Raw genomic sequence first — 16,174 nt, forward strand, 5'->3', positions numbered from 1 at the left:
TTATAAGCGAACAAGACAATCAATCAGTACCTCTAGTGGCAGGCACTGTCCTTACAGTGAGCAGATTAATATGATACACAATTCAACCCAACCCCATCCCCCCTCCCCCACCCACAAACTAACTAAGAACATTGGTGTCGCTTTGCGGGTGGACCACTCCCGCCGATGTAGCTGCGGTTCTAAAATACGATATACGCACATGCAGTGAGGATGAAGATCACCTCTTCAAACTGGAAACTCCCATGAAGTTGGTAAGATTCGCCAAATTCATTGAGCGATCCCAGCAGCTTCTAAAATCAATCAGTCCCTCATAAACTTTCTTGGCACTTTTAACACATATCTGAACCCTGGTGGATTATGAAACACTGACACTCTGATGGACAAACAGCACTCGGCACTTTAACCAACAGAGCAAACTCGAAGGGCTCAGAACTCAGTAATATCAACCAAAGACCCTGTCATGCAACTGGATGTGAACCAGGGACTATTCTTTACAATCAGCACATCGCACCTTAGGGGCCCCACCACTAGGTTGCCTGTCCATAAGACCTTAAAGCACAGTTCATGTATTTACTACTGGCACTATGCACTTTTGTTTTATCATCCGCACTCTGCACTTTAGAGATTATGTTTTCTGCTTGCTACCAGCAGGATTTTATCTTACTGCATTTAATATGTGATAAATGTGGTTTTATCAGTATTTTACATGTCACAACATTTTGTAACAATTTTAAGTAATACAAACATATATAGAATTCATTACTTACAGTGAAGTGTGTGTGGATGGTGTGTTTTTAAGTTTCAACTCAGCAGGTATTGTCTATCTTCCTCAATGTTTTCTCTCTTACCCGCAGTAGAGTAGGCCTGGGGAGTGAACTCCGCTCCGTCCATGGAGTTTGGAAAGTTTTCAGCGCTCCGCGAAGCACGCGGATGTTAAGTTGGCAAGCGCGGAAAATTCAATGCTAAACCACCTCCCAATGAAATTTCCAAATGTGGGTGGTCGCCGATGTTCGTGACAGCTCGTGTTGAGAAACCATCCCTTCACGTTGAGGAAGCTGCCGCTTGAGTAGAAAATCTACTCAAGCTGCAGAAAGAAGCAGTGCCTTTTTGTGCTGCACATGGTGCTATTCGTGCTGATTTTCAAGCACAGGACAAATACCCAGCACTAAAAATCAGCATGAACGGCATAACCTAACGCACTCATCTGCTTGCTGAACTCCGCGTCGAGCGGCAGAGTTTATGGATAACTTCGCTGAATTCCGCATAGCCGAACTCTGCCCAGGCCTACAGTAGAGGGATTCTGAGAGTGCAGTCAGCTGCCTTGGTCCTCCTTCATTACATCATGATGTGGGAGATGGAGGCCAAGGATAGCAGCTGACAGATGACCTGCCCTGCTTCTATCATGATTTATGTTGGGAGAAAGAGCGCTGTCAGAGTTGTCCTTGTTCCATTTCACCGGAGCAACTGAGAGCCATCCTAATCCATTGACTCAAGGTTTGTCTGTTGTTCCATTATTAGAATTGTCATGCTCCTTTCTTTGGTGCGTGGTTTCGGGATCTGAAGTAGGGAGTGTTTCTTGTCCAACCCCTATTAGGCAAGGTGATGATGGACTCATGTTAGGGAAAACGAAGACCAACATAACCCTCCATGGCCCTAGGACAGGACTGGTGATTGGTTTAGATAGTGGCATGGGCTAAAACAGCAAATATAGCCTTTCGACTGTTGTCCTCTTCTTCTAAAATGATGTACATGCCTTGTAGGTGTCCAGAACATGATGCTAAACCAACCTTTGTCTGAGTGGCCAGTACCTATGGCCCTTGCCGACCAAGGTGTGATATCAGGGCTGAGAGGATGTTCAAACGTTTTTCTGCTCCTCCAAACCTGGCATCCTGTCCCTTTTGTTAGGCAGATTTGTGTGGGCTTGTGAGACCAAAGTATGCAGTCAGAAAATTGCAGACAAGTGCAGGTGTGATTTACCTTTGTCTCAAACATTGTCAAAGGAGATGACCACAACAAGGCAAATGGCAGATGAGTGCATTTTATCCATGCAGTGGAAGCCTTTAGTGGAACATTGTGGAAAGGGACTGAGGACCTCTCCCACCCACTGAGTAGACAGGTTTTGGGGAGGGGGATGGGGAAGTTGTACATGTCAGATGGGATGTCTGACATGGACATCACCAACTCAATACAAAGGGTAACACTATTTTGTGTAGAGCACTCATATTGGATCAAAGCACAACTCACTATTAACCAGTCTATCTGTGCAGCACACTTCTCACTAAAAAACAACAGACATACTTTGTATATGCCCCAGACATGATGAAGGCAAATTATTCAAGTTATTGTCACTGAATGGACCTTTTACTTGGTCGAATCTGTAAGCAGTCTCCAGGGATGCAGGTTAAAGTGCATGTGCTCCAGGAGAAGAATCATGCTGTCTCTAACTTTGGTCAAGTCATTGACTGACTTGAGGAGGCAATACTCACTTTCTTTAAGAAAAACAGTGCCTCCCTAATATATGAGCGTGACTAATGATGACCAAAAACAACAGGAAGAACCTCTAGCAAGCGTATTTGTTTTTCAAGATCTCTGGAGAGGGATTGCATATCTCCCTAATATTTTGAGCGCGACTGATATTGACAAAAAACAAAACCGCAAGGAACACCTCTAGCGAGCTTGCTTGTTTTTCAAGATCTCTGGAGGAAAATACAATGCATATTCAGAAATAAACGTGACATGAAAGTGCCTACTTGTGCGAAATGAATGACTTAATTTTTCTTAGTTGACTCATGCAAACATTTGAGTATAGCGTCTAGTTGGAAATTTCTGACCAAAAATGGGGGCCCTTCCTGAAAATGATGACACATCCAAATGTAGGCTATGGTATTTATGCAGGCTTCTTCTGTCTCTCAAGACACCTGTTTTCTTTTATATATATATATATATATTGTGACTCCTTTCCTCATGAGAAACCCCTACATCCATACTTCTTGGCACCGTCACTTTACTATGTTACTTGTGGTGCTTGAAAAAAATACTCTTTAAAAATGGTTTATGGTCTTAATCAATGTGATTATGCAGACAACCACAAGCCTGAATACCTTTTTTATAGCAAGCAGCTATAGGCCCTTCTGCTAGGAAAGAATTGTTTCCTTCCAATATTTAAAATATAGAGAGTGCAAGACAGTTGGCATTTGTGGAGATCTACTATGGGTTGAAATCCGGGGTGTGTGGGGGGGAGAGGAGTACGGGGTAAGTTTATTCCTTGAAACCCCATAATGATCTGTGTGTATGTTCTCCCTTCCTTATTATAAACATTTAACCCCTCTTCAAATATTTGTTGTTCCACAGTTTACTCTATTTAAATTCTACTTTTATATTGATTTCATGTCTATACATTTCATCATTTACGGTTTGCTGCTTATGTGGGGCAGCTATTATGGGGGCTTATATCTTGGATGATACTCAGTTTTGTTTAATACCGTCCTTTACCTGATGTCACAGTTTGGTGCGGCCTACTGGCTGATTCAGTGTTGTTTTGATACATAGTCCATTTATCTAATATTCCAAATGTCAAAGAAATTGATGCAAGAAAGAAAAGGCAGTGAAGTGCAGCTTCCCAGGGCCATTTTGTTCCAACAAGGTACGAATGCCATATTATAAATATCTACACATTAGATTGTCAGAATTTGAACCTCTGCAGTTCAGGTTGGTATACAAGTTTCATAAGTACCACCGTTTCCCAAAAATAGGCAGGTAATTTAAAGTTATTTATTCATTTTTTAATCGATTTGTTTGTTGAAAATTACAGGTTACAAAAATACAGGTTTTAAACATCCTTTTACACTTTTTAAGAAATATGCCCAAAAGTCTCTAAATTATTAAGTGCAGAGTAGACGTTATTAACAAGTACTGCCGTTTTTAATGTTACCAACATTTCTTTCAACTGAATTTCTTGCCAAGTGGAATTACTTGGCATTCCACATTGTGGCATACTGTCTTGGCACTACCTGTATTTTTTTTTTTTCCTGTGAAGCAAAAATAAGAAATTTTTCATGGCCTTGCTAAATTTTCAATTTTGTATCACCTGTAAGCATATTGCAGATATAAATGATATAAATGTACTCAATGATTGTTAAACTATAGCAGAATCAGTGCACAGGAGTTGCTTTACTAGTGGTCTCTTTCTTATTTTGTCTTTATAACAGGTATCAAGTGATTGTGATTGTTATTGTATACTGTTTTCCATTGCTTGTGATGGGTGTCACCTACACCATAGTTGGAATTACTCTCTGGGGAGGAGAGATTCCAGGAGATACCTCTGACAAATACCACGAACAGCTTAAAGCCAAAAGAAAGGTACAGAATCTGACTTTAATAATTGTGTATGCCTTGAGTAAGATAATGATGCTTCGAAAATAACTTTGGCTAACTCGGTAAATGCATTTCCATTAAAGTAGTGCATGAAAAAAATATAACTAAAACTTTCATTCATATATTGTTATTCTATTTTGTTTATTTAGATTTCGTTTTGTGTAGCTCTGTTCTGATCAAGGGTGTTGTCAATGTGCTTTGTCTTAAATAATACCCTCGAGGTGAGGGAAAAATAAAAGTATGCATTGTGGCAATTGCCCAGGTGCTGCAGAAGGAAAAGATAATCGGGTATCCGTGAATGAGATAGGAGCTGAATCGTAGTCTTCCTGTCTTTCAGGAAACAAAATGTTCATGACATCCCAGGGCCTCAGAGTTACACCAGGGGGAAGTGGTACCTTAAGATGATTATTATTTGGTCACAGTAGAGTAGGATTAGAAACCTTTAAATTCCAATTGAATTACATCTTTGCTTTTGAGTAGTTTGGTTCCACCAGAGCTATTTAGGGAGGACTAGAGATAGTCCCGGTGTTGTTATCCAAGGTCTTTAAAGCTTATATAGCAAGCTAGTACTTGCGGTCTGATTTAGAACTTGGCGTACAGGGTACTCAATTGCAAACACAACAGAGACCGCTGTCTGCCAAACCCGAGGTCCACCTGCCTCATTAGAGATAAGTGGACATCAATTATTTTGTCAACAGAGTCCCCGTGGCCTTCATCAAAGGAATGCTTCCTGCATTGACCCAACGGGTTTGGCAAACAGGTACTCTGTCATGTTTGAGACTGAATTCTTGTCCACCAGACCATAGGTCTGCCTGCCTCATTTAGAGATAAGTAGACCTCGAGTATTGCAGTGGCAGAGCCCCTAGGGGAGGTTTTTATGAAATAGTTACAATGGTCCAATGGAGAAGGAGCCATCATAGGAAAGACATTACTTTATCCATCCTATTTAGGATGGACGTGTAATGCTTTTTTACCCTGTCCTTCACAGCCAGGACAAGATAGAACTTTGGGAGTTTGTTTCTGAAACATAAAAAATGTCAAAGTTTGGTGGATGGCTGTCAAAATCAATGGTGATTGTCCATCAAACCTTTAGTGCATTGAAAGGAATCACTATAATAACTGTGCCTTTCAATTTACAGAGATGGTTGCTGAGCCGACGGTCTTCTCTAAATTGGGCCGACAAAGTACTGTCGAGATGGCAGAGTTAATGTTCTCCACTATCCCAATGGACACAGCTCTGTCCGCAAAACACTAAATCAGGTCCCTAATTCTTTCCCTCAGGTGTAACCAATTAGGTTCTCCCACAACTCATTTTTACATCATCATAAATGTTATCACCTAAGGCAAGTTTGGCTGCTGTGTGCAGTAGACCCTTGAAGAGTTTAATGGAGTTTTTAAGTGAGCTATTGAGTAGATCGACGGTATAGTCTATTTTGATAACTACAAAATGCATGTCTGTATTGTGATCGTAACATTATTTCACTGCAATAGCCTAAAGCGTCTCCGAAGAACATCCTTCATGCATACATATAATGAGTGAACCAATGTAACTTTATTAATTTATGATGTATAAAAACATGATAAAATTACTATATTTTCATATGAGACATTTGTAAGTCTTGCACATCTATGCAACAGACTATGCCTAAATTTATGTGACATGATGTTTTTTATGTAATGTACATAAAATAGTTTGAAATTATATTTAACAAATACATTCACTATATGTCAACACACCAGTGCTATTGGGCAATTGTATAATATATTTGATTAAATACCTACCAGCTGCATCTAATGGAAGCAAATCGCACCCTGATCTGCCTCATTAAGAAAAACAAGTCTTTGTGTGTCATTTTGATTCTTGTCAATGCTGGGGATTCACAAGGTTTCTGACACAAACGCCTCAGTTGGTTCTGCTGAAGGCAATGATCCATCCATCACTCACGTCACGTTAAAGTGGTGGATGCCCTATCATATTTAGACAAGAGTGACCGTCACTGAAATTCCCAGGCTGGGATTGTCATGCACCGCTTGGTAAGCCACCAAAGTTAAATAAATAAATGACCATGATGTGCAGTAAGAAAATTCCATTTGCTTCAGTAACTTTTTTGTTTGTTTGTTTTTCTAAAACGCTTGCTTTGGGAGTACATTTAAAAAAAGGTTTGTTCTGGGTCAACAAACCATGAACCACACTCTGCAAACTGCTTTGCCTACAATGCATTCACTGTAGCATCAAATGAAAGGAAAGAAATTTGATTCTTATCATAAACATATGGCACGTGTCCCTTTGCCAGGGAAGAGGAGGCCAGGGCCTTGTTTGATTTTGCTGGTTGGCAGACATCCTCCCTCGTTAGGATAAATGAACCTGGAACAAATTATAATTGCCCATAAGGTGCCTCTAATGATGCGTGAAGTTCTTCTTCAATGTATTATTGTGTTCTGTGTCTTGACAAAGCTTGGAGTGCATCAACGTAATATGTTAGTGGGTCATTTAGAATGTGGTGGCTTTGGGGCATCCGTCAAAAATGTGCAGGTGTCCTATGCACCCAACTAGCGGTTTGTTTGCCTCATTTAGAAGGGCCAGATTTCTGTTGCTAGAAACCCAGCTTTCCCCAACATGCAGGCAGTTGACCGCAGTGAGTAGTCCCCCGATCCAGAGGTGGACCCAGGGAGAGGGAACTGATAGATGGGCGAACACGGAAGCCGGCGGCCACACGGAGCAGCACCCATGGCACCGGGCAAGTCCTCACCGCTCGGCAGGCACCATCTTGGCCTCTTCATCGGCGGGGACGTCAAGGCTCATTTCTCCGAGATGTCAGATTGGAGAAGGGCGCCAAGGATGTACTCGGATTTACCAACGCTGCTCAGATGAGAAAAACAGCGCAGTGGGATGCCCGCTCTGCAAGTCATTTTTGTCAAATTGCGCAATGACTGTTTGGTTAGCCTTCTCTGGACGCCCAAACTAGCCATGCACACTTTCTCTATTCTCCATGTCGGCTTCATTAAAGCATGAATGGAGAACATGACCACCCCTCCAGCCCCTGGCTGAGCACCGTGTCACGGTGCTCAGACCAATCACAATGCTGCTTTGCAGCATATTTATTGGTCAGTGGGGCCTTCTGCTTCCTGATCCAAGATGAGGAGAGCAGGAGCAGTGCAGGACCCAGCGGCAAGGTAAGGCTTTTTTCCCTTGTATTGCGCACCCCAAACCCCCCTTCCCCTGCACGACTCACCCCCTCCCCATGACATACTCCCCTGTGACATACCCCCCTGCCTCCTGTCCCGTCCCGAACATAAACAGCTATTAAATAATGATGATTTGCTACTTCTATGTGTGCTGCATTTTGCAGCACACATAGTAGTAACAAATTGCAATTAGAAGTAACAAATTGCAATTAGTGATTGTTTATGTGCAGGAAGAGGCACCTTCCTGCACATATACAATCATTCCCTGCAATGCATGCACCCTTGCAAGGGTGCCTGCGTTGGCACTAGATAGCTAAGTTTAGCACAGTTGCTAGGAGAAATAGAGGATTTCATCATATTCTTGTGAATACGGCTCATCCGTGTGTTTTGAAAATATCGGAGCGTGTTGCTGCCAAATTCGGCACAGCTCCATGCTCTGACAGTTCCTTGAAAATAAGCCCCTATGTTTCACTGAGCTATAACATCACTTGAAACTATTTTTTCCAGTGAATTCCTAGGGTTTTATTTAACTTAAAGTATGACATTGATTGGCATTGCCATCGTGGTGTTGGCTACAGGGCATCCAATCCCCTGCTGCCATGCACGGATTACTTTTTAACCCCTTCAGCGCGGCGCGGATTACCGCGCTGTGCTGAAGGGATCTTGCGCGGGCGGGGCCGTGACGGAGCGGTTCCGTCATGCGCACTGCGCGACCGACGCGCATGACGGAACCGCTCCGTCACAAGCATCGAAAGGGTTAAGCACTAATACAGCACAATGTAACAGACCTCTCTCAGCCTGCATCAACAGTTTTCTTAAAAGCTATTGGCTTTCTTTGCTCATACCGGTTGCCTACTCCATCCTCTCTGTTTTATTGCACTTGAACCAACTATTAAGTGTTTTTGCCAAAATAAAACAATGCATTATAAATATCAAGGATATGTTATATTGTCATGATTTGCAATGCTGCACTCAACTTTACAAATGTTATCTCTGGTGCTAAAAGGAGGAAAAAAATGAAAATCTATTTTTATTTAAAATATACTTGTAGTTCATACAAGAAAACAAATTATTAACCCTGGAGGGCGAAGGTATTATGAGTTAGTAATTTAGGGCCTGATTTAGAGTTTTGCGGGCAGCCTGCAATCGGACAGGATGGCACAGCACAATATAGCTGCCACTATGATGGACAGCAACCCAACGCATTTAGAGATCAGCACCAGCCCAGTAGTGATATTTTACACCTTCAGAGGAAAGACATCACCGCAGTTCCTCTGAGGGTACCAACGTTTTGGTGGGTGTTACTCCGTCAATTTTGCAACGCTATATATTTCCGACACAAACTCCCAAATTGTTTTTCTAAAAACAAATACCTAACAGCCCCTTCAACCTGGGAGCGTTTGCCTGGGTGTATTGGCAGGTATTTTCCTGGCAATTATGGACATAAAGAAGAACTTCAGACTGTTTGCCCTAAATAGGGCAGGTAGTCTGATGACTTTACAATACAGACAGCACTCCGTCAGGCTGTCGGAGTAAGCTTCCCATTGATGGAGCTATCGGGAACACCACTGACAGAAAGCTAATGGTCTGTTTGACATCACATGGCAGGTTGGACGGATATAGGGGCATATTATAAAGCCAGGCGATAAAATTATCGCCGCTTTAGCGGCAGAAAACTGCCGCTAAAACGGCGATAATGGGCATGATAATATGCTCTATGGAATTCCAATTGAAGCCCATGTTAGATGTGAAGGACGTCTAACATGGACTTCAATTGGAATTCCATAGAGAATATTATCAAGCCCATTATCGCCGCTTTAGCGGCAGTTTTCTGCCGCTAAAGCGGCGATAATTTTATCGCCTGGCTTGATAATATGCCCCATAGTACTATGTCCGATCCCTACTGACTTCTTGGGTCAAACAGGGTTCAATGGGCTGTTTGACCTTCAGCCGCGGCCGCTGCAGGTAAGAGCGGTGGGGCCAGGTGAGGGGGGATTATCGGTACATCATAGGGGTTTTAAATGAATCCCTATGGAGTCCAAGCTGCTACATGGGGTCAAAAATTTAAATCCTTAACTACTCTGAAAGAATAGCACGACCACCCCTCTAATTCGTAAGGGCTTGTTAAAAAGGAACTTGTTGCTGATTGCCTCTTTTTAACTGGTTCACATATGCATCAGACTTACGCAAACACTTACGTTAAAACAACAAAAGCCTACAATACGTTTTTGATTCGAAAGTTGAAAAAAGGCCAAATGTGTAGTATATAGACATAGCAAAAGGAAGGGATTTATTCAGTTTCAGAAGATCAATGTAGCTTGATTCAAAGTAGCACGTGATGAGGTCACTTATTGACGCCAACGTAAGGAAGACGTGTGACTGTGAGTAGATTTGCGCCCTGCCAGACCATCAATACTTACAACTGGCCTCAGATATAACAAATAACTAGCGTTAAATAACTACCTACAGAATAAAGTCAGACGTCCAACCGATAATGTTGTCCCTGGTTTACAAAGATGAACCGAAAAAACAAAATGAAAACGTAATTGTCAGGTGCAGGGGTTTCATGACGAGCTAACTTTTTTTTTCCTCACAGTTTTGTATATATTTTCACAATGACAGTGACTATGGCAATGTTTTTATTTTGTGTGGCATAGAGTTGCTACTTATAAACCAATGTTCTTTATAACACATTCATCAAAGTAAAATCCGTGACAAAGCTATCGTACTTTGATGCGTTACAACCGTACCCTTTCGCTAATGGCGAGTTAAAAGTTAATGTATTATTCAAAGCTAAAGGTATATCACTGAATGTCATTGTTTTTTGAGCTTACATTTCTCTTACAAAGCTATAGCCCACCAGTTGAGGATTCTACTATGTATGCATTATCTGATTGCTCTTCGAACTTTATTTCGCCTTGGTCCAATGGCAAGAAAGGACCTATCATGAGGAGACGGCTTAGAAGGACGGGTGTATCCCCCAGTCCAACGTCTATAATCCAATTCCATTACAAATGAACATAAAAAAAACTTGTATTCAAGTTTAATTAAGGTCAACAGGAGGGGTATAATGCTAACAACACAAAATACCAAGAGAAAGGAAATACATCAGTTAGTATATTTCCCCATTCCCATCATGGACATTATGTGTGAATAGTGCCAAACATATGCTAAAGAAAAAAGACTTGCTGTGCTGCGAGATAGGGGAAGGGCAGGAATGCATTGTGTTTAAGGCAATAAAGCACATTCATGCCTTTTCCCTAAGCAGGCACCCTTTTGGGTGCCTAGCGCCAATCCAGCCACACTTGCACCATGGCACCCTGTGAGGCCCTTTCTGTACAAAAACAATCCAAAGAGGCAAGTTCCTCTTTCTGTGTGTGCTACAAATAAAGAAACTTCTCCTCGTTATACATCCCTGGGAAGGCATATATCTTTGTTGCATTCCTATGTTTACAAGTACTGGTGAACCTGGGAATGTATCAAAAACCATGGGAATTTTGTGGGAACACCCAAGCAACACACATGGATCGCCTCCCTTGCCAGAGTAAGGCAACACAGCGATTTGTGCTGCATTGTTTTACTCCATATATATGGAGCCACCCAGGCCCACGCAAAGTGGCGTTGTGTGGCTTAAAAAATCTGATTTAGGACTTGTGTCTCTCTTGCACCATCTTGCGTGGTGAAAGAGCGACTCAACTCTGTCTGTAAAGAGGCCCACAGGTGAATGCGTGGCTAAGTCTGCAAGACTTTAAATGATTCATTTCTCAGTTTTTTGATGTTAGAAAAGTGTGTATTTGGTAACTGGACAATTATGTTCATGTCCTAAATTTATTGATTTTTTTTTAACATAAAACATGTGCTATTAGTGAAACGATGCATCTATTGTGACACGCTGATGTTTCACCCCACAGCGTTATTATTGACTCTGTATATACCTCCACAACTGTCCCTCATATATTGTATGCTGGCGCTTCATGGTTTGTACTTTGATAGGTAATTCTATTATTTTTTAACATGTTAGGTGATGAAGATGGCGTGGCAGTTTAATTGTCAAGTTTTGGTTTTGTAGGCACTATTCACCTTCTAGCAAACTCAACTAAACTTTAACTAAAGTTTTTTTTCCAGGTAAAATTGGTTTCTGGTTTCAAACCTAACCAGTGGCATTAATAGACCTTGGCATTAACGAGGATCTATGCCTTAATGGCCTCATAAATAAATAAAAAATAATGGCAACTGGTACTAATGGCAAAAATAATGGCCATATCAATGGGGGCGTAATAAGTGCCAGCCTCTTCCAAGTATAGGGAACCTTATATTTACTCTTGCTTTTGCCAAGGGCAAGGAGAGCCTTTGGGAGATAACTGTCCTTACAGAACAGGGGGGTGTCTTTGCTAGCCTCCCACCGCTCTTGCTTAAGCACAGGGAACAGGGATTATTTTAAGTGCTCACTTCTGTGGGCAAAAAGGATTATTTTGTACCTCCCTACCATGCCCAGGGAGAGAAGAGGTTGTAGTCCTCTTTGCCTTTCCCAATGGGAGGCTGGATTTGTTACTCCTCTCACCTTGCTGAAGGGAAGGTGTTCTTGGCAGCTCCTATTTCACCAAGGGGGATATTTACAACAAAATGTCAGAGCGGGGTGTTTACACCGAAATTGGTAATGCTGTGCTCTGACATTTGTAAATGCAGGGATGTGCTGTATTTACAAAAATACAGCACACCCCTGTGTTTACACTAGCGCTGGTGCTGATAAAGCTGCCTAGCATCAGTGTAGACATGATTGTTTATGTGCAGAAAGGGACACCCAAAGGTGGAAAGTATTATGTGCTCCTCAACTTTCCCAAGGGCAATGGTGACATTTGTCAGCCTTCTATCTCGCCCAAGAGCAAGGGAGCATTTTTATTTATCTGCCTTGACCAACAGAGAGAGCTCATCATGTTTTAGGGAGTGAGCATAAGCACTTTCGCGTGAGTGAAGGCAAAACGTGTGGGGGTGACCCTGCAGAGAGTCTTCAGCTGATGGCTTAAAGTTCTGTAATAGAAATGCCAGCTCAAAAACAATGACATTCCGTGATATACTTTTAGCTTTGAATAATAATTTAATTTTTAGCTCACAATCTGTGAAAGGGTCTGGTAGTAAATCGTCACAGTCTGATAGCTTTGTCACAATTATCCTTTTATTAATATGTGTAATAGAACATTTATTTATAAGACAACTGTACATAAAAACAAATTAAAGCATTGGCAAAGACACTATCACTGTAAAATGTATACCAAATTGTGATAATAAAAATTAGTTCTTCATAAAAAGGCTGCACATGGCAATTTCATTATTATCATGCATAAGCCTTAGCTTTATTGTCTAGATAGTCCATTATCACTTTTTAATCTGCAGTCATTTATCAATATTGATGTTCTGGCAAACCACAATTCCATGCACGTGTCTTCCTTGCTTTGGTGTCAATAAGTCACCACTTCATGTGCTACTTTAAATTAAATCTAGATTGATCCTCTAAGTCTGAGTACAGCCCTTCCTTGTACTGCCTTTTAGTCCCTTTACCACATTCTCATTCAAAGACTTCTCATCTTTTGCTATTTTGCCTTAAAATGTGTTTGTATAAGTCTGTGATCTATACATGAACCAGCTAAAAAACGACATTTGGCTCTATTTTATCAGCAAAAACTTTCTTTCAAACAAGCCCTTAAGAATTAGAGTGGTGTTCAGAGGTATTTTGTAAGAGTGTTTAAGGATTGTAATTTCTGACCCCATCTAGCAGTTTATATATCATACAGATTGATTCGAAATATCTCTATTGAATGTGAATAAGGGGTTTTGTACCATGCTGTCTCTATAGTCTGCGTTTTTAAAGCAGCCTATTCAATATAGTTCTATTGTGGCCCTATTTGTTTTGGGCCTCTGGGATGGAGGAGATCTCATTTAATCTCCGTTCTCATAAGAAGACGCATGACAGGGTTGACCCATTAGACCTCCTCTCCCACCTCCTTTCCACAGTTATTTAACTGTTTTCTCATTTCTGTCTCACTTTCTGTTACTCTTCCAATTATTTGAAACGCTTTCTTTGGTTGTCCCTTCTATTTTAAATACAATTTCTTGCTATCCGCCTGTTTTAAAAAAAATAATAATTTGCACCCATCCCTGCGACTCTAATGAATCCCTCTTCCTGTTTCTTGGCATGACCCAGTTGTGTCTAATTAAGGGTTTGGCAGTTAAGTTGGGCAGTCCGTCTTACTCTGATGGCATCCTGAAGTGCTGCCTGTCAGACTAAGGGCATCACACTGCCTGCCTTTCTCGGACAAATAGTCTGAAATACTTTTTTCTGTCGATAACCTGGTGGTGAGCAGAAAAAAATTCAAATCATGACTTACACACCCAGGGAAACTCCTCCTTGGGGTGGGAGCTATTAGTTATTTGTTCATCAAAAACAACTTGGAAGTTTATTTTTGAAAAAGAAAAGGTTTGGTGGATGGCCATCAAAATCGACAACGAACCTCCGAAGGTACAAAGAGCCAGAGGTAGTCCATACATTTGGCCGATGGTAGTTTGAGTGGTGGATGTAATGTCCTCTGCTACCCTGACAGACCGCAGGCTGCCCTTCAAAGTCTAGATCAGTGCCTACATTATTACCTTTTGGTAACTGCTCCCCCATATTTAAGAATTTGTTTTCTTGAATTAACTAAACGTATATATTTTTTAAAATTGAAAATAGATTATAGCATTATGACAGCAGTTGTCAAACCAAAACATTTAGCGGATGTAAGCTGGTTAATCACATAAATAATGCTGTCCATTCCCAGTCCAATCAGGACTTTCCAGCCTAACTATGCCTCATTAAATTGATGCCTTGTTCCTGGTATGGAAGGTGTGTCTTGGGCACCCTCGACCTAATGTCTGTGCTCCAGCAGTGGCTTTGTGCCATTTTTAGAGTTTTTTCTGATCACTGTGTCATTGAAGGACCATATACTCTTCCACCTAGTTACGTTGATGCATTTCAGATTCTTTGCAGTATGACTTTCTTGACTTTTCTGATTATTGCCTGAAAAAACTTTGATTAGAAGGTAGTTTTCTTCTTGTAACTGTGAAACATTTGAGATCAATCCCCAGGTTAAAGAGGCATTAGAAAGGGAAGAAAGAGCAGAAAGGTGAAAGGGTTTGTAGAGAGGAAGGGGTAAAAGGGAGGAAAGAAAAGTAGATGTGTGGGACAGGCGAAATGAAGAAACTACATCAAAGAAGAAAACAGCAATTGCCCAATAAATGAGGTAGATTAAAACAGTAAATGTACCCTTGAGGTATTATGTAGAAGCAGTAAGTCCAGAGTCTCAGGATGTTAGGAATGCAGAAACTGCCATCAGTATGTTCTTATGTATTTCAGAACTAGAGGCCACTTCCTGTGGCTTTATGACTTGTTTGTGAGGTTTTTCATAACAGTAAGTCATTCTTGAGACTAATTATGAGTGAGTGTGGATGCGGTGTAGGATAGATGGATGCCTTGTTGCAGCATAGGGTTTCTAGATGGCAGCAGTTGATGTTTATGGTTGAACATTCTTTATTAGTTTTGTCAGCATAAAGACCAAAGTAGTGTTACATCAGTGCTCAATGCCCATTGTCATCTGGGACCCTATGCAGTGGATAGTTTATCAACACACAACTCCCTCCTACCCACACTCCGGACCTGGTGGACCTAAAAACAACCTTCTGTCGGTCACAAGAAGAAGCTACCTTACAGTGCAGCCCCTAAGTGTTGGGTGTGTGAGCCTCAGTTAATCAGAAAAGTAGTAGGTATTTGGGGAAGGCGAGTACACAGAATTCTATTGTCAGCAGCGTCAGGAATAGGCCTCATAGCTTAGGGAATGATGCACCCTTATTAAAGAGAGTGAGGGCGATATGTTCCATCCCTATTATGTGCCACAATCTGTGTTATCAACCCCGGTGTGTGGGAACTTGCCTGGTACCCCAGTGAGATTAACTATATTGTAAGGCTGCCCCCAATACCAGTCCTATCTGTCTGCCCCACCAGGGCTTAAGGGGAAAGGTGAGAGTGTTGGGGAGACCTAGAACAATATAAGCCGGGAATCTGGGAAGTTCTATGTCAAAGTGACTGTCAATGTCCTTAAGCACTTACCACCAAAAGGCCATGAGTTTTGGGCATTCCCACAGAATGTGCAGGAGGGTACCAGGGGACCCACGTTGACATCAACACTCTGGGGGCCTGGACGGATTGTACTTGTACAGTCAGTGGGGTGTGTAGTACCAGTAAGTGACAATGTTCATGGCTGTTTCAGTGCTTTTCATGTTGTGGACAGTGTGGCGGGCCTGTTAGTAAATATGCCCCCATTCTTCCTGCATGAGAACTCTGCCTATTTCTAACTCCAGCGTATCTGGCTATTTTTAGGAGCCTCCAAAGTAGGACCTATTAATCAAAATAATTCTAAAACCAAACTTTAGCAGTTGATGTTTAGAACTTTTTAATACCTGCATGAGTTTCAAGTTTGAGTGTCATCTATGTAGTGTGTTGAGTTTCGCGGCTTTGAAGATAATGCAAAATGATCTGGATATAAAACGAGCATACCTCCAATTCTACTAATTGCATTTTTGTTGT

At 41.5% G+C, this 16,174-nt stretch overlaps 1 protein-coding gene across 1 annotated transcript in view; it reads left to right on the forward strand.

The window, feature by feature from the left end:
* Positions 1-16,174, forward strand: part of TACR3 (tachykinin receptor 3) — a 1,209,419-nt gene that overhangs the window by 641,321 nt on the left and 551,924 nt on the right. The window contains exon 3 of the mRNA XM_085641420.1: positions 4,209-4,359. Coding sequence (XP_085497546.1) covers positions 4,209-4,359 — 151 coding nt within the window. The remainder of the gene's footprint in view (positions 1-4,208; positions 4,360-16,174) is intronic.

This window comes from Triturus cristatus, chromosome 2_2, assembly GCF_964204655.1.
Source record: "Triturus cristatus chromosome 2_2, aTriCri1.1, whole genome shotgun sequence".
Taxonomy (NCBI): Eukaryota; Metazoa; Chordata; class Amphibia; order Caudata; family Salamandridae; genus Triturus; species Triturus cristatus.